The sequence below is a fragment of the Falco rusticolus genome, chromosome 2 (assembly GCF_015220075.1).
Source record: "Falco rusticolus isolate bFalRus1 chromosome 2, bFalRus1.pri, whole genome shotgun sequence".
Classification (NCBI taxonomy): Eukaryota; Metazoa; Chordata; class Aves; order Falconiformes; family Falconidae; genus Falco; species Falco rusticolus.
In genome coordinates, this window is record NC_051188.1 from 114,806,555 (window position 1) to 114,829,098 (window position 22,544).

The 22,544-nt window shown below is 38.8% G+C and overlaps 1 protein-coding gene across 2 annotated transcripts in view; it reads right to left on the bottom strand.

The window, feature by feature from the left end:
- The window catches only part of EPHA6 (EPH receptor A6), a 513,653-nt gene that overhangs the window by 96,826 nt on the left and 394,283 nt on the right, over positions 1-22,544 (bottom strand). For both annotated transcript variants that reach the window (XM_037378259.1, XM_037378258.1), the window contains exons 10-11: positions 21,212-21,337; positions 13,854-14,039 (exon numbers count right to left, since the gene is read on the bottom strand). In XM_037378259.1, the coding sequence (XP_037234156.1) occupies positions 13,854-14,039; positions 21,212-21,337 (312 nt within the window). The remainder of the gene's footprint in view (positions 1-13,853; positions 14,040-21,211; positions 21,338-22,544) is intronic.

A 22,544-nucleotide genomic window follows, 5' to 3' on the forward strand; every position in this document is an offset into this window, starting at 1 on the left:
CACCAGTGCCGTTTAATATCTTTGTCAGGGATATGGACACTGGAATTGAGCCCACCCTCAGCAAGTTTGCCAATGACACCAAGCTGTGAGGTGCTGTCAACACGCTGGAGGGAGGGGATGCTGATCCAGGGGGACCTTGACAGGCTTGAGAGGTGGGTCCTGTAAGAACCTCATGAAGTTCAGCAAGGCCAAGTGCAAGGTCCTGCACGTGGCTTGGGGCAATCCCAAGCACAAATACAGGCTGGGTGGAGAATAGATTGAGAGCAGCCCTGAGGAGAAAGACTTGGGGCTGTCGGTGGATGAGAAGCTCAACATGAGCTGGCAATGTGTGTTTGCAGCCCAGAAAGCCAACTGAATCCTGGGCTGCATCAAAGCAGCGTGGCCGCCAGGTCAAGGCAGGTGGTTCTTCCCTCTGCTCCACTCTCATGAGACCCCACACGGGTGCTGCGGTCAGCTGTGGAGCCCCCAGCATAAGAAGGACATGGACCTGTTGGAGCAAGTTCAGATGAGGGTCATGAAGATGATCTGGGGGCTGGAGGCCCTCTCCCGTGCAGACAGGCTGGGAGAGCTGGGGTGGCTCAGCCTGGAGAGGAGAAGGCTGCGGGGAGACCTGAGAGCCCCTGCCAGTGCCTGACGGGGCCCTGCAGGAACGCGGGAGAGGGGCTCGTTACAGGGGCGTGGAGTGTAGGACAGGGCGGGTGGCTTTAAACTGAAAGAGGGTGGGTTTAGATCAGATATTAGGAATAAATTCTTTCCTGTGAGGACGACGAGACACTGGCACAGGTTTCCCAGAGCAGCTGTGGCTGCCCCATCCCTGGCAGTGCTCAGGGCCAGGCTGGATGGGACTTCGAGCAACCCGGTCTAGTGGAAGGTGTCCCTGGCGATGGCAGGGGGCTGGAACGAGATGTTCCTTAAGGTCCCTTCTGACCCAAACCATTCTGTGATTCTATGATAATACAAATTTCATTTCAGTCATCTTTTGGTCACCCAGTTTTTGTGATTTTGGAAGGAAAGATCCTGAGTAAAATCTGAGCATTGCTATGATGTGGAATTCTTCATCCTTTTAAGACAGCAGCCTCCCATGTAAAATGTTGATCTGGTCTTACAAATGGAGTGGTTAAGAAGTTCCGGGGGCTTTTAAATTTTCAGATGTCCTTTTCCATGGCATTTCCATGAAAAGAGAGATAATAGGTTTTAATTTTGTCCTTCATGTTTAAAAACTGCAGTGAGTTTTACTTTAATGAGTGAAATACCTTTTTAGGGGCAGCATCTGAAGATGAATGTATTCAGGCAGCCTGCTGTACACTGCATTTCTGCAACTAAAGCTCTGATTATCTGCTCCTTTAGCCTGCTAGCCTGTAACAGTGTGAACAAGGAGTAGGAGATAAATGCTTTCCACTTTTAGACAGTAATTAGTATAGTTGAAAAAGGCTCACTGTTTTCAGTTAAAAAAAACCACTTGGGGCTGAAGTTCCGACAAGTCAATTGAGAAAAAGTGATTTTTTTGTTAAACAAATGTAGAGTATAAATTGCAGGTGAGGATTCCTTTCGCTGTTCACATTCATACCATTCACAATTCACATTTTTAGTAATATCAACACCATTAAGTACAAAGGTTTGATTTTCTTCTTGGTTACAAACACCAAGTGACTCCCTCAAGTAAGTGATGCCAAGATTAGAAGCAGGAGGATCGCTATCATGAACTCAGATGAACTCTTTGGTAAGAAATATATTATATACTGGTCTACATTTACAAGTCTATATGCTAGATTAGAAAAACCTCTATGCCTGTGCTCAGTGAAGGTGTCCCAGCTCACACCTGACAACCCATGTCAGAGGCCAGGTTGCAGGCAGCCCCCCTGAGTCTATATCTGATGGGCTGTGGCATATGCATGGGCCTTTTGCTTCCTTTTTTTGGGAAATGCTACTGACCAAAAACTATTAGCTGTGCTTGTTGATTATCTCTTTGTGGATATCAGTGTATTCAGAGGATTTTCCGTCGAGCTCAAAGAGCACTTGGTGTTAAGGGTGAATGCCATGTGAGAAAACCCCTCCCATCTGATCTTCCTTGAGCTAGTTCTGGCAATGGTGATTGTGGCAAGATGAATACTGGGCAGTCAGAGTTTACACAGGCCACCAAGTCACATTTTTCAATGCTTATAAAGGCATTAATTGAAAATTGGAAGTGAATTGCCAATCTTATCCAATGCAGCAAACCAGCATGTGTGTGCTGAAGAGTGTATTCCACAACAGCTGAGAGGAAAAGAGCAAAAAAAGGAGAGCGGAGACTCATTTCCAAAGTGGTTAAGTTATTACCAACCCAGGGAGAAGTAATACATGTTTCTGTTGTTTCAGGAAGAAAGGAAATCAATTATGTGAATTCTAGCAACAGTACAGTAGTTTGTTTCAGATTCCCACTATTATGAAAAATCCGTTTTATGCTTCTCTAGATGAAATATTGAAAAGAAGTCATTATCAGCTAAACTTATTTGCTTTCAAATTTTATTCAGCAGAAATTACCTTGTTAAAGTTTAGTAGGAAAATGACAATATTTACTGATAGATGTAGTCATGAATCTATTCTGAAATGTCAGATTGAATACATTTGCCTCTTAAAATGCGTTTACAGGACTGTCATTAGCGTTTTGTGCTTATATTACGAAAATACTTAAATGGAAGACTGCAAACTCACACCATCTAATTATGGTGGTTATTTTAAAAAATATTTTTTCCACATTTATATCTCTTTCAATTGTGTCCCCCTTAACAGTTTTATTATCTACTCCTGTTTTATAACCAGTGTCAAGGCTATGTTTATCTGTGAATTGTAAGATTTAAGAACCAGTAGGTTTTGCAAGCTGAATTTCCCACCAAAACTCCAAGAGTCTGGATAGGATCCCAGACAGTTTTCATCTAAATTATTTATTCAACTGGAACCTGAACCATGTATGTATTAAGAATCAGAAAGATAATTATAGCCTGTGAAATGGATAAAGCAAGACTCGCTGTAGAGAGGAAGAAAGGAATTTAGAGGTCAGAAATGTGCAAAGAACGTAGTGATGGGCTGAGTGAATAGGTTCTGAATACACAGTTTACAGATGAAAACTCAATTAAAATAATGGCATTATTTTGTGTGGATGTTGATGATAGTGCTAGAAGAATGGCAGAATCAGAAATAATTTATCTGCCTTGGCTGGAGCTGCAACGCTGAGCGAGATCAGGAAGCAAAATGCATGGGTGGGTCAGTTCACTGCAACCCTCTGCCATTAAAGTTCCCACTTGTTCTCCAGAGCAGAACACAGAAAACACATGGCACTTCTCAACAGACCATAACTCAAACAAGTCTAAACAGATTTTCAGTGCATAATATGACTGTTCCACTTTCACATTTCAAAGATTTCTTGCTAATCACTGAAAATAGTTACTTTCAGCAACTTTTACTTCTGTGCACTGGAAAATTGATCTGTATGTGGGAAGCACATCCCAGCTGGCAATACTCCACACAAGTGCTTTGATTCCTATGGGAGGAGGATGTGTCTGGTTTCAGATAAAGAGAAACTCTTCCTTACTCAGAGAAACCTATCTGCAGCTTGCTAAAACAAAATGGTATTACCTCCTTCTCAAGAAGTTCCTTTCTTTCCTGTTCTGTACTCGCTCTGTTCTATCCAAAGGATTATAACTACAGTTGTTTATAGCAATCCTTGCATTAGAGAGAAGATGATGTAAATAACCAAAGGTTCCTTTTCTTCACATCCAACTCTCATGTTTCCATAAAATATAATATCAGATCATTTATACGAGAAAATTACCAATCCATGTTCAAATTCTTTTCTTCATATGAGTCTGCTGTTAAAGATATCTCAGGCTTCTTGCCTTCCATCAGAAATTTAGGTATGAGCTTTTAAGCTGTAGTAAAGACCACAATACAACCTCTTGAGGCAGAGGTTTATACACAGATTGTGTGACATCTGGACAAGCACTACCACAACTACCTGATGAACTAGCAGCTCCCTAGGGCTGATGGTCTCTCTATTTTAGGGTGACAGGAGATTGATCTCAAGGCTCTTTCTTACTCTAGTTCAGGTAATTCTGTGGACCATAATTTGTCCTTACATATTAATCTGTAGCGCACTGCTGGCATTCCCCCTTCAACTCATTACTGATGTTGGTCTGGCATGTCCTGTTTCATCACTAGTTTGGCCAAGTGAACTGGTAGGCCTAAGCAACACAGAATATGAAAAACTTATTATTTAATTCCTTATTCAAAGACTTGAAAACAAATGTAAAATTTACAGAGAGGTGAACCAGAGAAGGGGTACAGCTTTTGTGGAATAGTTTTAATGACTCAAACATTCATCCAATTAATCAAAGCTCAAGCATACAAGATGATCTGTTTAACTTTGCATATTAGGAGAATTAGGGTATATTTACAGGTTGCATTCTCTTATTTCTTCTGTGAAGGCTTTAACTCAGACAGCTGCTAACTAGAACCTGGCAGCATGACATGGTTAAAAGTGCTAACGCCAATACTATCAGTCCATAAAGATTGTCAGTATAAGCCATATGAGAAAGCACAAAGAACTGTGCTCTATTTTTGGTAGTGACAGAAACATTTACCGTATTTTTAAAAAGTTATTTAAGGATCTCAACTTACCAATAAAAATCTAGTTGCTATCTTGTAGCTGTTTAGTTTAATGAGATGTGCATTTTCTGAGGTTTGCAGAAGTACTAAGATACACACCTCCATCCTTAGATACCTAAAATCCACTGGACTAGGGAAGACTAATATTATTTATAACGTTCACTACAGTTAACAACTCTTCTGTAACAAGGCTCCAGCATTACTAAATTATTTAGTTGTAACAACTGTGGCTTCAGTAGCACTCCACCCCCCTGGGTTTTTAAACACTTCATATATACTGTCGGACTTGATGAGTTGGGTTTTTTCCAACCCAAAAGATTCTCTGATTCTATGATAAACGAACTTGTAAGTCCCCACAATAACCTTTTCACACATGTAAGGCAGTAGGCTTATGCAAAGAAGAGGAGAAATGCAAACAAAACTGTGAGGGTGAACAAGAATTCTTCACCCACAAGCAAACTGTAGGCAACATTAGGGTAATACGCTGCAAGTAACTTTGCATCAAATTGAAAGCACCAGGGATGTATTATTAGTTTGATACACTCACGTAAGTTTGAATTTAGTTAGGCCAGTGAGGATGGCAGCTGTTTCTCTTAACAAAAGTAACAGTGGAGACTTGACAGTCAGCATGATTCTGTCTCCCATCTTTCATGTTGTCACCTCAAGGAGAAGCTGTGTTCCTTGTATCAGACATGGATCTAGACCCAGCATCTGCCATGGGACAGAAACATTGCTTCCTCCCTATTATTTTTATATCTAATATAGATTTCTTCCATAAAAGTGTAGTCTTAGTGTAACATCTTAACTCAAAAGATCATGAAACAGGTAAAACTTGGTATGATAAGGCTTCTACCCTAAGCAAGACACATCCATTAGCTTATTATCAAGAACGAACTGTAATCCATGAAAATACAGAGATATATTCCCCTAACGGTGACAGCCTTCCTGGTACAAGGTTTTATCTTATGTCACTGCAGCCTACAGTAGCTTTGTTGCCACTCTTTCATTCTTTAGGTGATTGGCAGTACAAGAACTACAACTGGAAATGTAGACTAATGGCAGCACAAAAGAAGGAAAGGTAGTAAGCGAGTTAGTCTGAGGCAATGAGACGTCAGCCCTGACTACATTTCATCACGATCCATACGAGCTTGTATTCTAATCTGTACTCTGTGATTTAACTCTTTTTCCTTAGGACTTTCCTCACCTTTCCACATAAAATTTCTGACGAAACTAGTGCACAATCAGGGTAATAACAGCTAGGAAACTGTCCTTAGAGGTTCACTGTCAACCTGGAAAGATATAAATAGTATGGTCCAGGGCTTTTGGTGCTGTTCTGTTTTCTCCTTAACGACTGTGAACTAGAACTAAGAGTGTGTTTCTAAATCTCAGAGACATCAAAATGGAAGACTTGGCATGCCAGGGAAAGGGGTGAGAAAACAGAGAACAACATTCTGGAAGACACAGCAGGTCAGTGGAGATGGCAGCAAGCAACCACACAAATACATCCTGGAGAAAAGACTAGACAGGCAGTTCACAGAGGGGGATCTATGGGTAATAGTAAATCAAAATAAACCCCAACAACGGTTGCTATTGAAACCCACACATATTTAAATATGAATAACACAGTTTATATTTAAAATATTTATTTCCTGCTTGCTAGTGGAAGGTAAGGCTCAGCATCCACTGCATCCACTCTTGAAAGCCATACTTTAAAAAAGATATGAATTGACTGGAAAGAGTCCAAAGTAAAGCTGTAAGAATGACCAAAGGTCTAGCAAACATATACCATGAAGAAAGACTTGACAGAACCTGGATGATTTACTGAAGACAGTAAAGACATTATAATGGTCTACAAATGTAAAATACCGCTGCAAAGAGGAAAGGCACAAAGTGTTCCACCACAGACAGGAAAAGAGTTAATGGCCATAAGGTGCAGTAAAAACAATACTGAATTTACTACTGGGAAGGTTAAGTATGATGATAGCTAAGCACACTACAGGTTGCCCAGGGAGGCTGTGGAACCTTCACCAGGAGAGGTTTCTGAAAATAGGATAGGCAACCATCTATCCAGACTGGTTTAAATACAACCAATTTGCCTAGAGGCAGGACGATGGACAAGATGACCTCTCTGTCCTTCACAGCCCAATGCTGTACATTCTGTGAATTATGAGAGAAAGATTTATTGTTGAAAAACAGTACAAAGTTTATTTACTTTGCCGTTTACAAGGACAGAACCCTGCCTCAATTTCGAGCATACTGTAATATTTAATAATTAGGTTGAAGTTTACCAAATAATGCTTCTGGTCTAATCTGACTTTGCTAGGCTTTAAAATACAGCAGAACCTCTCTCAGCTATCATTAGCAATTATTCTCAAACTCAGCATGTCTTGGTATTAATTTGAGTGAGAGTCCCTCACCACACAGCAAAGGTTTAGTAACAACAAAGTTGCAACAGGACTTTACCAATACTCAATCATGTGTATTTACTGGTGTGTTATTGCCCCTACACAGAACAAAAAATGAATGCAAAGTTATCAGAATAAATCGACCAAACACAGCTTGTGAATCAGGATTACCGATTGCTTTATCTACACTTTTTAACCCACTCACTCCTTTAACGGGCAATTGCAATTGTCATTTATAATTGTTCTTGTCATTGCTTATATGGTTTTCCTACACAGGCAACAGATCAGCCATGCTGTTGTATCAAACCTGTCAGCACAGTGCCATCCTGTCTCCTCCTGTTATCCATTAAATATTCTGGTTACAGGTGCTAAAAAAAGCCCCAATCCTTCATATATCACCTACACAATACAACTATCTTGCCCTTTAACTTACTATACTCTTCTCTACTTTCATGGTGGAGGAAGACATTACATAGTTTATTTAGAAGATATGTGGAAATGCGATCACCTGCAGTTAATAATGATGATCATTATGCAAATTGATAACCATGCTTTTCCTTAAAAAGAAAAAAAAAATAAATCTGTCCATTTCTTATCTACGGGACTTTGTCTTTTTATGGCTATTGGTAGGAATGATTTTTGCCACCTGTTTTTCTACTAGAACCACATCTCATATCAAGGCATCCAAATATCTTTGCAGGTCAGGTCCTGTGTGTCTGAATACAGACATCTGAAGGGGAAGGATCCTGAAGGAAGTGAAACCCTGTTTCTCAGATGTAACCTATAAAAGTAGAATTATAGAAGTTTAGTTATGTTAGATACTGTATCATGGTCAGATTAAGCTGCTGCTAACAAGATGTTAGCTGTTTGATGATACACTTTTCCTCATTGCTTATCATTGTGTGAAAGATGTTACAGCAGAATTGACAGTTATAATGTATAGCTTGCTAGCTGCGAAATAGAAAAGCAGAACACAGAAACGTGACTGATTTGAATTGCAGGAAAACATAATGGCCCTTTGCTTTTTGTGAAAAAAAAAAAAATAAAAAAAATCTCAGAATGTAATAAGTGAAAGAAAAAATTAATTTTCCCCACAATTTAAAAACTAATGTCTTTTAAGCATGTGCCATTCAGGAGAACCAATATTGTGTATTCTTAATTTTTGCCAGCAACCTTCAACAAATGGAATGCATGGTATTTTGCTGTGTTGTCTGAAATATCTGCATGCATGTGTAAAAATAACTCAGTACTATCAACATTAATTAAGTTCTTCGAATACCAGTTCCTGAAGGGTAATCTATTTTGCAAGAAGGCTACAGACACTTAGTTATATCTGTGTTACAGCAGTCATATCCACAGCTCTAACTTTCAGTGCTTTATTTTGGATGATATTTTAATAAATTGATCTAGTAAATTTGGCTAACAGTGCTGGTGGTGATTGTGGGTTTTGTGCTAATTTGCTGGCCACAGCAACACAGAATTCAGTAATGTGTTGTGATATATATCGATGAAACAGGATACAAAGGAAAATAAAGGCAGTGAGCCAAATTTAAATTTACAGCTCCAGTTACTGAACAATTTACAACACAACTGAAATTCTGCTGTTTTGTATATCATTATGTGCACAGCTATACTATGCTGCATCAGAGAAATTCAGCTTAATGCCTAATGTCATGTAAAGCCAACTGGCTAATATGACACTCATACAGTCTCACCACCACTCTGGGTCACCATGGGTTGTCCACAAGCAGAATAAAAGACATTCAGGGATGAATAATGTCTTCATACCCTGCTGTATGTCTCTGCTGCCCAAGGTGGGTGCAAGTGCCTGCCAGTGCAGGGGGCAGGTTCAAGGATGGGTGGGTGGGGGGTGTCTGAAGCCATTTTGGCCTCCAACAGGTACCTCTGTGCCTGGAGATGTCAGTGAGCTCTCTGTGATGTACTGAGATTACTGACAGAAGTAAATGTCAAGATTTGAAACTGGTTAGACTGTAGGTTATATACAATGCTAATATGGAATTCATTAATGTCGTATGTTTTCTGTTGGCCCTAAAGGTTTCACTTTCCAGAAACCGATGATAAATACTGTAATGTAGGTCTCACATTTTTTGCTGTATATTCACAATAATATTCTGTGAAATATCATGGTGTAGCCTGCTTCAAACAGTCACAACCTAACTCCTACAAGGTCAACATTTAAACTTTGCAAAATCACATTTCTTGGGAGTACAATTTCACCATCCACGGCCAAGGTAAGAATGTTACAAACGCTGCCACAAAATTTCCTAAATCTTTTGCATAACAGCCAAATATGCAATGCTGCGTAAGAAACATGTACTGCAAAATACATAATAAACACATCTACCTTCCAAAATGAATTCTGAACTTCATTTAACAGTCTCAGCCTGTTAACAGGTTGGAGAAAAGGCCAACATTAAATTCATCATACTAAGGGCTCAAAGACCTAGAACACAAAGTCTTGGCTAAAAATAAAATAAAATAAAATAAAATAAAATAAAATAAAAAAATCATTGTTATCTCCTGCATTTTTTAAAAATGAAAAATGGATCAGATATGAACAGCTACATACTGGAAACTGTAGTGAAGGAGGATCATGCTGCTGCTCTGCCTTCTTCACGGACAAGGCAAGGTACGCTGACCTCCGGACTCTTCTTGCACTGAACCGGTTATGTACAATAATTTAAAAAGCAACTCAATGATTAGAGCTTTGAACTTCATCTGCCAGATGACTGACTAAGGATTTCAGAACTGCGAGAGCATTCACTGTTGGAAAGTCACTAAAGCAAAACAATGCGGAGATGATGAGGGAGTTGAAGGTGTCATTCTAGACACAGACTCGATGTCATGAGGGTGTGAGCTTACACAGAACCAAAAATCCAGGTGCTGTCCTTCATTCATCCTCCTTTTGTGAAGGGATTAATTTGAAAATTCTGGAGAATAACAACATACGTAATGTTGTTAAAGCAAATGAATGCCTTAAAAGGATTCCTATTGTACATGTGGCAAGTGCAAATCCTCCAGCAGCCAAAGTTCAGAAATGGAAGCAATTCCTTGGAAATTAGTTTTAAGAACCCAAAGTTCTTTGGGATAGATCTGAGGGGAAGGGGAACAAACTAAGATTATGAACACAGCAGAGCCCTTGCATGCATTGCTGTTTGGTAATGCCACAGTATTACACAGACCTGACAAGGCTGTGCTATAAATAATTGGGTAAGACACTATCAAGCTAAGCTACCTATAGAATCCAGTTTGGCTAGCCTAACACCAGTGGTTTCTTCCTGGGTTTCAATAGTCAGAGAGCATTTTTTCATGTCTCTTGTAGATACAGTTATATTGGCAGGTGTTTGCTGTCAAGCATAGCTTTAATTTACAGACTTTTCATGGAAAGGCTGTGATGCAGCCTTCAGCATGATGTGGAAGTGGAAGACACGTCTTAGTTCTATAAAGCCCTGATCTCAATGTTGGTTACATATGTTCACGCTGCAGAAAGACATCTTGGTTTTTTTATACCTGTTTATGAAACAGCAGCAGCTCGGACAATAACGTACAGTTCAGCCGAGTGTACCCTGACACCCCCAAGAAGAGGTCCCAGAATTAGCACTGTCCTAATACGACTTGAAAGGGGGACATGAATGTTTTTACAAAGTACCTAAGCATCTCTCATAAATTAGTGAGGCAATAAATACGCAGCCTTTTATGGCAAACCCTGCAAGGAATGGTGTTGTTAAAGCAAACCAAAGAGGAATAAAGTTTCCCTTGTGCCTTCTGATTAGCCATATAAGCCAGCAATCAGATCCAGATTCTGTGCCACAGCGTATTTGCCTTGGCACTGCAAATTGCCCTTGAAATGAACTCGTTGCTAACAGAAAGCTTGTGCTACAGCAACTGTTCTGCCTACTGCTCTCCATGATTAGGGATCGCAGTTAGGACAGATGAGAAATGAAGTAATTAGAAAAGGGGATTAAAACTCTGTTTCAGACCTACTTTGGAGCAGGCTTAGTTGAGCATTTTTTCATCCTGTACTGTATATATTCCATAGCAATTTTGAAACCAGTATCGTTTAAAAGTTAACATCTGCTTAGCTGGTAGCACCAGATAAAAGATTTCATTTGTAGCGAACAGGCAAATTTGTTACTGCCCCAGTCAATAGCTATTGACTTGGTAGAGCACTTCTGCTTATTATAATCAAATCCTTTTTGTTTTCTGTTCAGTATTCAATGACACTGTAATGGAAGGTACTGCTTGCAACCTGATGCAACATATATCAGCAACTGCTAGAAGTTAATGACTAATGGTTACAAAGAGGAAAGCATGTGCTAAGGACAGCGTTAGACACCTATTAATCAAATTTACTGCATCTGATGTGCCTTTATATGTTAGTGGCACTGTAATGCACTTCAGATAAATAGTTTCTGCTGTTATTAATCTAAGTTTTAACACAAAACACCATTTAATCATGCTATCATTACATAAATAATTTGGCTATGACAAGGTTCTGTCTGACTTTTACAGCACACCTTCTCATTATGGGAAATTTCTGTCCTGTGTTGGCTGATGCAATCCTAGATTTAGGATTTAGTGAAATGCGAGGTAACTGTTCTGCTTCCAGCTAAAGCCATGTTATTCTCTCAGTACCACAGATGGGGCAGTATAAATGCAAGGCAACATCCTAAAGATAAACTGGCAAAAAAGCAGCATAGTGGCGTGTATGCGTCCATTGCTCAGCCTGCCTGCCAGCTTCTTTCCTGCAGCAGAGCAGTACTGCACAACTTTGTCCTTTATGCTTTCTATAACTTGCACTTTCCATGCCTTAGGGTGAAATCTGTTGATAACTCATGTATTTTTTCCATTCTATAACTATTGCTGTATAATTGTTTTATTTTTTAAACCTGCCTGACCCCAAAATAATTTCTTTCAAACTTCGTCTATGTATTTTATATCTGAAAGAGATGCTATTTTTATAGGACAGTATGACTTTAACAGTAACACCTACAGTTTTTATATTACCTCTATGCAAACTTTCCAAAAACAATAATGAAGTTTGTTGACTCGTTAGAAAAAAGTGGAACTGCTGCTGCTGACTTCTTGACTTACAGGTGTCTATAATCACTTTTCCTGTAGAACAGGAACAAAAGCTCTAATGCTGGAGCACTGATTTATCTGTTTCTGTTTTCAGAATGCAATCTTCATTTCTCCCTAGACTGATGATGAGACATTACAGAAAGAAAAATTATAAATGTGACAAAGACTAAACAATCAAGCCTTTGCCAAGCACACGATATTGTACTCGGTGTGCACCTTCTCACTGGATTTAAAAAATGTTCGTAAATCACAGCCATCAGCCTTTTTCAGAAATGAGACAGACGCTACTCGACCCACTGCATGGCTCCTAGTCATACCTGTGATACTGGTGCATGACCTGCCCATGCTGGTGAAGGCTGCTGGAATTCAATTGTTGTTGTGCTGCCCATTATGAAGCAATGAGCTAAATTCAGTGAAGTTCCTACATATTTACATCTCTTGACAAAGATCTCTAATGCTGCTCAGCCAGTATTAACCTGTGTTCTTGTTTTTTTGTCAGTAGAGCGGTTACTGGCAGGAGAGCGATGGAAGACACTAAGCAATATTTTTCCAGAAGTCTTCAACCTAACGGATTTTGTTAGTCTAGTAACCAAACATTCCTAAATGATAATGAATTTATCCTTGCAATACTGTGTGAAGAAGAAAGGAAAGATCCTTTTCATTTTTAGAACCTCAGAGAGACAGATTTGAAGAAGGTCATTCCATATACCTACTGAAACCCCATTCCAATGCCATGAGCTCAGGATCTATACTTTCCTCTTTGTTCTAGTAAATTGCATTTCCCGAACAGCTTTTGATATTGTAACAAGGTGAAAACAGGAAATATTCCTAAAATATTGATTGTATTTATGTGACGGTAAGAGGACATCATTGTTTTATACACACAAAACTTATCTTTAAAAGAAAAATATAAGTACTGCATATCAGCAAACAACATGGCTTAGTTGAGGCAATGATTAATTTTCAGAAGAGTATCACTTATGAGTCTTTTAATTCATTACTGAAAAAGCTGGCATTAAAGAAATTACATGCATGTTAATAAGTCTTTTTGCTTAATACTTAAGTGATAGCTAGATATTTCAGCATTTCAGAAAATTTCATAACTGCTTAAAATGCTAGATTTCAGAGACAAGAGATATCTCTTGTCAGCTGCAACAGGTATAAAGAGTAAGACATTTTATAGATTATTATGGAATTTTAGTGAATCATTTGCAAGTCTACAATAAGTTTAAAAGAGGTTACATTTTATTTCTTTTAAACAGGAAGTTGATCTCTTCTGATATAAAAATCGGCAAAACACAACCAAGTAAATAATGAGTGCTTGGGGGAAAAGAAAAAGATAGCTGCTACCTTACAAGACAATTTGACTTCATTGTCAACTTAGTTAATGTTTATGGTTTTCTCTGCTGTATTCCACTTGCCTATAAGCAAGCTCTACAGTCTATTTCATAAGAACCTGTAAAGACTTTATTTGAATGAGGAGGATATTTATTAAAATATAAAACCAAACCATATTAATTGGAAACAGATAGGCTATGCATTTCTTATTATGGTCCCAAACTCTGCAGTATCTACTGCCACTTTATGATTTGGATAATTACTGAGAATGGCAATCCATCTTGAATGTGGAAGTAATGATTAATTTGATAGTAAATAACAGAGGATGTGAAAACCAACAAAAAACCCCTATTAATAGGAACTTACTTTTTGTAACAACTCCTTCAAGGCGAATTATATTTGGGTGATCAAATTGTCCCATGATACTAGCCTCTCTCAGGAAATCTCTTCTTTGCCTGTCCACATAGCCACCTTTTAGAGTTTTAATTGCAACAGGTATCTCTCTTTTTCCTGGTGTCTTTAGACGTCCACTGCATACTTCTCCAAACTCACCTTAAATAGATAAAAATATCTGTTAGATCATTCACAGTGCCTGAAGAACTACAGTACAGTTTGCATTGTTGAACCTAAACACCACGTTTTTTGAAATAACCTTCAACAGCTGTCTTAAAAGCTGTCTTTTTTAATAGTTCAGGGTTACCTGTAGTTGTCAGCGAAACAAGAACGCAAAAATATTGAAGAAACTCACACATGCAATACAAGTAGACAGAGAAATAATGGATAGGATATTCGAGTTCCCAAGTTTCATCAGATCCCAGAAAAGCGAAGCATTCATCATGACTTCACAACAAATAATGACCTTTCCTTTGTGCCACATCACAAGATCATGGGGACTTGTACTTTGACTGCAAGAGCCAAACCATCTGCCCTCCGCAGCGTGGCTCATCTTGCTTTACTGACACTTTGAGACGGGGATCAGTATGTTTGTGATATAACTGAGCATGCTATGAGTAAGGAATGTAATTGTAATGATGACAAAATATCTATCGAAAAAATATATTTATAGCAATATCTGTCTATAGGGGTTGTCATGCACTAAGACCTACATGAAAAGAAATGCCACCAGAATATCAGAATACCTGACTATCGTGTGATTGTAGAAAGCATTTAAAATGTACTTTATGCTGTTATGCCCCAAAAGAGCAATTGCACATGATTTATTTAAATGGGCTTACACACCTACTTGAAATTAATTACATATTTCACTGTTAATCCAGCCAAAGGCCACCAGTTTCAGCATGAATCAGGGCTGAGCTGAGTAACGAGAGGAACCTCAAAGCTTGCTCCACCTGATGTTTTCCTGTGTATGTAAGGGCCTTTGAAGAATGCGTGTCTCCTCGCATTTCCTATACACATTTACTAATTAAGCTTGTATGGAAATCACAACTTTCTTTTGATCCTGAAGCCACTCAAAATTTATATAAAGCCCCTACCAAATATACCCTGGATGCCTGCAGGTCAGTTTTCAATGGGTCATAATCCAGTAAATGAAAAACAGTGTTTGCAAAAATGTTTCAAAGCACTTCCCAGTGCAGGGTACGTCTACAGCAAAACTAAATTCTCTACCCCAGTCGTTTTGGAATCAGAACTTTTGAAAAACAAAAAACCCAAGTAATGAATAGACATATATTTAACTGGAGGAAATAATTTGTTATCCCCTCCATTGGGTGCTGTTTGAATTAGTTGTCCTTAGACTTGAAGGACAGAATGAAAGAAAATGAAATGAGAGCTCTGTCCTGTAACAGTGTGTCTTCAGACATGAACCAAATCTAGAAGAGAGAGGCCTTAAAGGCAGAAGCTTCCTTAAGAAAATTATATCTCCCTGATGTTATAGGATTAGAATTGATATTGTCATACAGCTTTTATTTTATTAGGTTCTGCTTCTTCCGCTAAAATAAAACCAGGTTTTATTAGCCAATAAGGTCCAGGAAGAGTGAAGGGATTAAAAAACCAATTTTACAGCTTGCCTTTCACTTCAAAACAGAGGTGTCATCAAGTGCAAGAGTACAATTAACAGATGCTGAACGTAACCTCTGAATAAACCAGCAGCTTCTCAAACAGCTAACAAAAGCCAAGTGTCCTAGGTCTCCTTTTTACCAAAACCCCCGCATTCATTTTATTTCTACTTAATTTCCCAAAATAAACCGAAGCATGCGCTTCCCTGAAGGAGTGTGTCATCAGACTAATGCTCTGGGAATCTTTTGGCAAAAGGGGAAGCTGCGTTGGGATTTTCCTGTATGGTTTTGCCACTTTAGCTCTTAGAAGGCTCTCCTTAAAAGTTTGTTTGCCTGAGCACTGCCACTGGAAAAATACTAGCTAATTTGGACTTCCAAAGTCCTACCATAAATCAAAGTCATGGAACCTGAATGTTTTGAAGGAGACATGGTATATCAATCTTCTGTTCTGTGATATATCCGGCAGGGCTAGAACACACCTCTAAAGCCGTGACCTTATTGCATCTTACTGGCTTTTGGAACTTAAATGCCTAAAATGAGAAAAATTTCCAATTTCTTTCTCTTGATGAAACAGTGAAAATAAAAAATACTAAGGCCTTAAAATCTAGATTTTTAATGAGATTTCATGATCGATATATCCGCAGAACTGCAAAATCTTATTTCTGAGAATAATTTGGAAAGCATAGGTTATAGAAGAAATTGCTTTGCTAGTATGAGATCATACAAGAGTACTACAACTTCAGAATTTCATAAGTAATGGCACTCATACCTCAGGGACTGTAAAGGGCTGTTCACCAAGTGTTTTGAAATGAATTAAACTGAAGGAGGCAGGTGAAGGATTTACAGTCCCAAGATTTATCATCTGTACAACATCCAAAGCAGGGGAAGGCACATCGTGTTTAGGAAAGGTACGTTGTGTCTTCTCCCTGACCTATTTTTTTCCCTGTTTTTGAATGTGGGATTTGTACAGTTAGAAAGAAATTTCACTCCCCTTGGATATTAGGATTCATAAACTGGTGAACATGGAGACTAACAGCAATTTTTCTGTGATGTAATATCAGCCAGCAAGTGATCATCAGCTCACAGAACAAACACCTACATTTGGAAACCTGAGGTACGTTTAACTTCGAGTTCTGGTTTAGACTAGATGGAGATCAATGATATAATTTAAAACACTGAACTACTTAAACTGAGAAAGGTCTTGACAAAATTTCATCCTGGAGTATTTTTTTCTACATTTTTTTTTTCAGATAAAGGATTTTGAATGTTTTTAAAATCAAAGGGGAATGTGTTCAACAAAAGGGGTTTTTAGAATGTAAGAACTGAAGCCTCATTGCTCAGGTTTGACAATAAACAAGACAAATGTTGACCCTGCAGCAGTAAAGGTTCATGACCGCATGTGTAATAAGTAGAAGCTAAGAGCCAGATGTCAATGAAGTCGCCATCGTTCCTTGCTCCAGGGAAAAAGCTAGTGATAACTAGAGAAAAAGGTTCATTGAGAAAAAGAGTTCATTGCCTGTTCAGTTTTAATAAAGTGTAAATAATCTCTGGTTTAATGATATAAACCCTACACGTCTTACTGTATGTTATACAAAAAGAAGCTAACCGAGCAGTCTAGAAGCTTACTCTACGCAAACCCTGCATGCCTCTTCTCATTCAGTCATAACATATGTGTTACTTAAAATGAAACGGGAAAAGTCGGTCACTTCGAAGTCTGATATGCTGATATTACAGCACGGGATCAAAACAAATGTCTTACAGACAGTTGCTGTTGATAGAACCGAAAGGTGACAGCACCAAATACAGTTCAACTCATTTCTCCCCAGATTTAGTCATTAGGCCTGTGGGAGAACTGGCAGAAGATTTAGATTATAAAAAGAATATAGTGTGTCCTCTGAGAAATATTGAAGAGTTGGCCTCTTCCTTGAGTTTCAACGTTTTAACAAAGAAAATAAGAGGGTAATAGTAACTCTTAAGGACAGATTTGACAAAGTACCTCTGTGATATTCCTCCTATGAAGAGGTGCTGAAGCCTTAAAACAAAGAGCAAGAAGTGATGGGGCAGAAAAAAAGTGTCATGGACAGGAGAAAATCAAATGGTATCACAATATGTCTGTTAGTGCAGCAAGCTCAATATGGAAAGTGGCTGGAAGGGACCATCTGAAGGAAATCTACAGCCATGTATAAACGGCAAATTGTGGGAACCAGCAGGATGATAATTACCAAACACTTTAAAAGATAACTTGGGTAGAGAGTTAGGTAAGCTGAAAAAGGAAACTAGAAAAAATACTTGCCTTGAGTGTCAAAGCCATCTGAACTGCAACTAGTAAATTGTCAAGACCTTTTGGACATGACTTTTTCCATTGAAAAACCAAATTGGAAACTGTTTTCAGGAAAAGATCAGTTTCAAAATTACTTGACCAGAAATGCTAGAAAAAAATTTCAAATATTTGTAATTTTCCACTTTGATATTTTCAAAATGAAAACTTACAGTTCTTGAATGGAAATAATTTTTCTTTTGAAAAATTAAAGTTACAGTAATTCAAAATGAAAATCATTGATGAAAATAAAATGTTCAAACAAAACAAATTTAAGAAATGCATCTATTATTTCACTTCAAAGATTTTAATGTTTTGTTTCACTTAGATGAAAATTGTAAACATCTTTTAAAAGTAATTCTATAATAAGAAATCCATTTTACATTCTGTTGCCATGTTTACTACAGAATTGGAGAGAAGGCATAAAGAAGGTTTTAGGATTGCTGTGAATTATAATGATATGTTGTGTCCCCCAGCAGCTATCAGAGAAATCTGTCAGAATTTGTACTCTCTGTGCCTCAGGTATGGTATTTAACCTGTATTTTGCCTGCATGGAAAGGGATTTAAATTTCATTGCAACCAGTTTGCAAGTCCTGCTAGGCAAATATCTTTGAAGATGGCAGATTACCCAAGTAATTTTAGAAGATAAAAAATATAAAAATAAAATATATTAAAGCAGGCAAAATTCACCCCCATGCATACAAGAAAAGGGACAGAGAAGCTGAGTAAAGAATTTTCATAAATGAATTAAGTTGAGAATAAGGACACAATTTTCATCTGAACTAAAATCAATAAGCTCAATCCTTTTCTGTCGTACTAAACTGCTTTGAAATCAGCAGTTATACCAGTGCTGAACGTAGTTCAATGTGCTTTATAATCTAAGACATCAATATCTATAGTATGTCTGAAGAAAAGGAAGAAATAGAAGAATTGGATAGGATGTTTTCTGCAGAAGTCAGCCCTCTGGCTGCACAGTGCCAGCTACATATTATCTAGCTTAAGCAATCAGGTAAACTCCAAAGTACTCTAGTGATATGGACAGCACCGTGAAACAGAATTTTCCCTACTTTCAGACTGATACTTTCTCTCCCTGTTTGTTAACAGACCTGGTTTTATTTCTGTTGAATTATTTGCATGACATTTTCTAGTGCATAGAACACTTTTCAGCAACACTGGAGTAATTTCCATTGCTATCAATGTAGTAATGTATCATGAATTGAGGAATCTCAACTGAAAAATACCTCTCCTTTCTAGAGTGACTATGATATATGAATCAAGCACGACATAAAAAAAGGATCACAGTGCATTATGCCTTCTGATAGTAATTTTCCTGACAATGCTTGCTAGTATGAGTTCTTTGGTGGGCTCACTATGAGCAAATTAATATAATTTTTTTCCCACTGACCCCCTTCTACAAGATGTAGTTCTGATTTTTGCAGTCTGTGAAGTATTTTTTTTTCTTGATGACATTAGAGTTAGACAAAATAAATAAGGTTAAAAATAAAAAGCATTTGTGTGTTGGCATTTACTTAGTAAGTAATAAAATAGCATCGTTAAAAGAAATCCCAGAATGGATAGCTCAAAGATGGGCATTGGTGTATGGAACAGTAATTTTTGCTATTGAAATAAAATCACAGTGAAGACAAAACACCTGTGTAGTCAGTATTATAAGTGCCTTTAAGACAGCAATTTACAAAACTCGGTCACTCTTAATACCTTAAAGACACAGGGAAACATCTATACTGTGTGAACTAAAGATGGGTATAGTGTTAATGTCTTTCACAGGAAGAAATTAAATTTCAGAGCTGGAATTAGAGCTCAGGATTCTGTTTTTATGTTCGTCAAAATTTCTGACAGAGACCCTTTGCTCTCCCACCTTCCCTTTCTGTTGGGGCTGAGCAATGACGAATGCTCCCCAGCCACTGACGGCGTGTGGGTAACAACACCGTGGATGCAATGCACCAGCAGAACTTCAGACACTCCTTGCCAGTCTAGTTTTTGTTTTCATTTGTTGTAACTGTGTGAAGTGTTGGTGGAGCTTCAGAATGACACGCTCACAAGCCATGCACTGAGATCCACTCGTTAGGTAAGTTTGTAAGGCCTTTTTCTAGCCTTGACTCTCTCAGTCCTCAGTAAATTACAGCTGGTTCAAACAGACAGCAAGCAATCTCAGGACGTGGTCAAGAGCAACATGCCATCCACCCTAGACGGTCAGAGCACAAGTTACATGCAATGGTTTTACAAGACTCTGATCTTTACAAGTATTTCACTTTTGTTGTGTTAACCCCAAAAGTGTATTTTCTGTCACCACTGAGCTGCCACCAGGACCTTTAGTGAACTCTGGACAGCAGCCACCATGAGCCTCTATCCCTAAAAAGTCTTTCCAAAAGTGAAGGTGTGGGAACACTTACACAGCACTCTTGAGTAGCAAAACCTGACAATTAAACCAATGCTAAGACAAGAGGATAACAACGCACAGGAGAGACATGCCTATAAGCATTGCATATTAGGAAAGGGTAAGATCCCTAAAAACACACAGGGCATGTTATCACCTTTAGCACAAAAGGCCAATATACATACAGGATTCTTCTGACACTTATTTTCAAACAGCTGTGAAGTGGCCTCTGTCCCCCATGTGATGTTCTGAACTGAAGGTAAACACCCCATAGATGAGAACAGGGTCTAAAACAAATGTTCATGTGTCCCCACCACACACTTGGACAGACAGGGATGTAACAGGAGATCCTGCTGCTATTTTTCTCATTCATCCTGCTTCCCACCTCTGCATCTACACCTTCCCATCAGATCTTCCTCCTTTCCCTCTCTGCCAGTGAACCTTCTTTGCACAGCTACAGGAAAGCCTGTCCCAAGCCAGCCTCTCCTTTTCCCCCTTGTCCTCCTCCTATTTTCTATCTGAGAATATTTTTTCCTCAGCCTTCTATATTCTGATCTTATCTCCTCCCAGAAAGAGACTCTGATCTAATCTCCCTGTCAGTGACAGAGAACAATATGTGACACTAGCTATGGCAAATGCTGAGTGACATGGTGTTTTGAGTGCATTTGGGACAAAGTAAAAAAAAAAACAACAAACCAAACAAAACCCCAACTAAAACTCCAACCCTGCCTAAAAAAATGATAAAGCTAAAAAAGATTTGGGATAAACCTATCACTTTGGAGAATCTGCCTCTCAAGAGCTCCTTATTTGAATACACCCACATGTGGAACATTAGCCAAATGTAATACTTCATGACCACCACACTGGAGAGTGAACTGGTGCTGTCAGAGAAATATGCCCCTGTTTTGTACTATACTTGACCACCTGCATTATCCTGGTGACTTGAGAAAAGCAGTTTTTCCGTGCCCAGACATTTTTAAAGTGGGTATACATTTACCTGCCCCAATAACTCTCTCAATACGAATTCTTGAAGGATCTATCTCCTTTGCAAACTCATGGACAGCAAGAGATGGGTCTTCATACGTGTCTGGATCAATATATGTTTTGATTCCTGGGAAACGTACTGCAAGAAAAGGAGAGAATACTAGGAACCAAGAATTCTTTGACACTCATGCAGTGTAACAACATGGTATTTTCTCCCTGCTCCACACCCTCCCCCTCCCCCCCTTTTTTTTTTTTTAACTAGACACTTGCAAGTTTTGGAAATAATATATTAAATCTTCCACATTTAACATTTCAGAACCCAAAAGAAGAGCGTAACGACCCCAAATTACTAATGCTTGCCACCATCTTCACAGAAACCAAGTGCAGAATCCACATGAGTTGTCCCCATATGCTGGCAGCACCAGGGCCTTCAAAGACTGACCGAACACAGACTGAAAACATTTCCTCTTGTCCTTCAAGTGGCTGTTTTAGGTGAGGCTTTGGAGAGGCTTTGGAGACATTAAAGAGCTGGGTGTTATGACTCCGTAGACAGAGGATGGGCCTCTGCCAACTCAAAACTTGCAAAAGCCATGGCTGAAGCTGTAAGCAGGTTCCTGCTGGCCCCTGCTCAGATCTCCTGGGATGCTCCGGGTGACTGAACGCACGGCTGCTTCTTGAGGGCTGCTGCAGTGCAGTGTTACATTAAATATCCCTTCCGCGTGCAGTGAGAACTGATAACCAGTGTTAGTGTAAAGAACGGTGGAAATACAGTATTAGGCGCTCCGAATGTTATTTATACCTCTAGTTACTGTCGTGTTGGCTGTCTACATGGGTCCCAGAGTTTATCCTGTCCCACAGGAACAAAAAGCCAAATGCCTTTAGAAAACTCAGTCTTTGGTATTCAACTGATAAGATGTGCCAAACTCTTAAGCTGTTTTTTGTCCCAGCTGAACACAAACATCTGCTGAGGTATAGCATTTCAGGCAGGAAAATTTAGAAGTCAACAAAGTTTCTGGAAACTTTTCCATAGGGAAAAATAACAGCCCTAGCTAAGTTTTAAAGAAAATACTATTTTGGGTAAGATAAATTCCATTATTTTTTTTTTTATTGTAAGCATTTTCTTTCAAAATGCTACTTAGTATTTTAGTCTGAAGGGGCTCCTTAGAGTCTCTCCACTTAGCTCACATCCTTAAGGAATGTTTCAAGTACAGCTGGTAAACCTGGAAAATGCAGCAGGTCATGAGAGAAAATACGAGCTCTGAGCTGGTCACTTGTAAGGGTGTCTACAGGGATGCCAAACTGAGGGTTCAAAGATACAGGGAAAAGCAGATCCTCAGGACTAACAG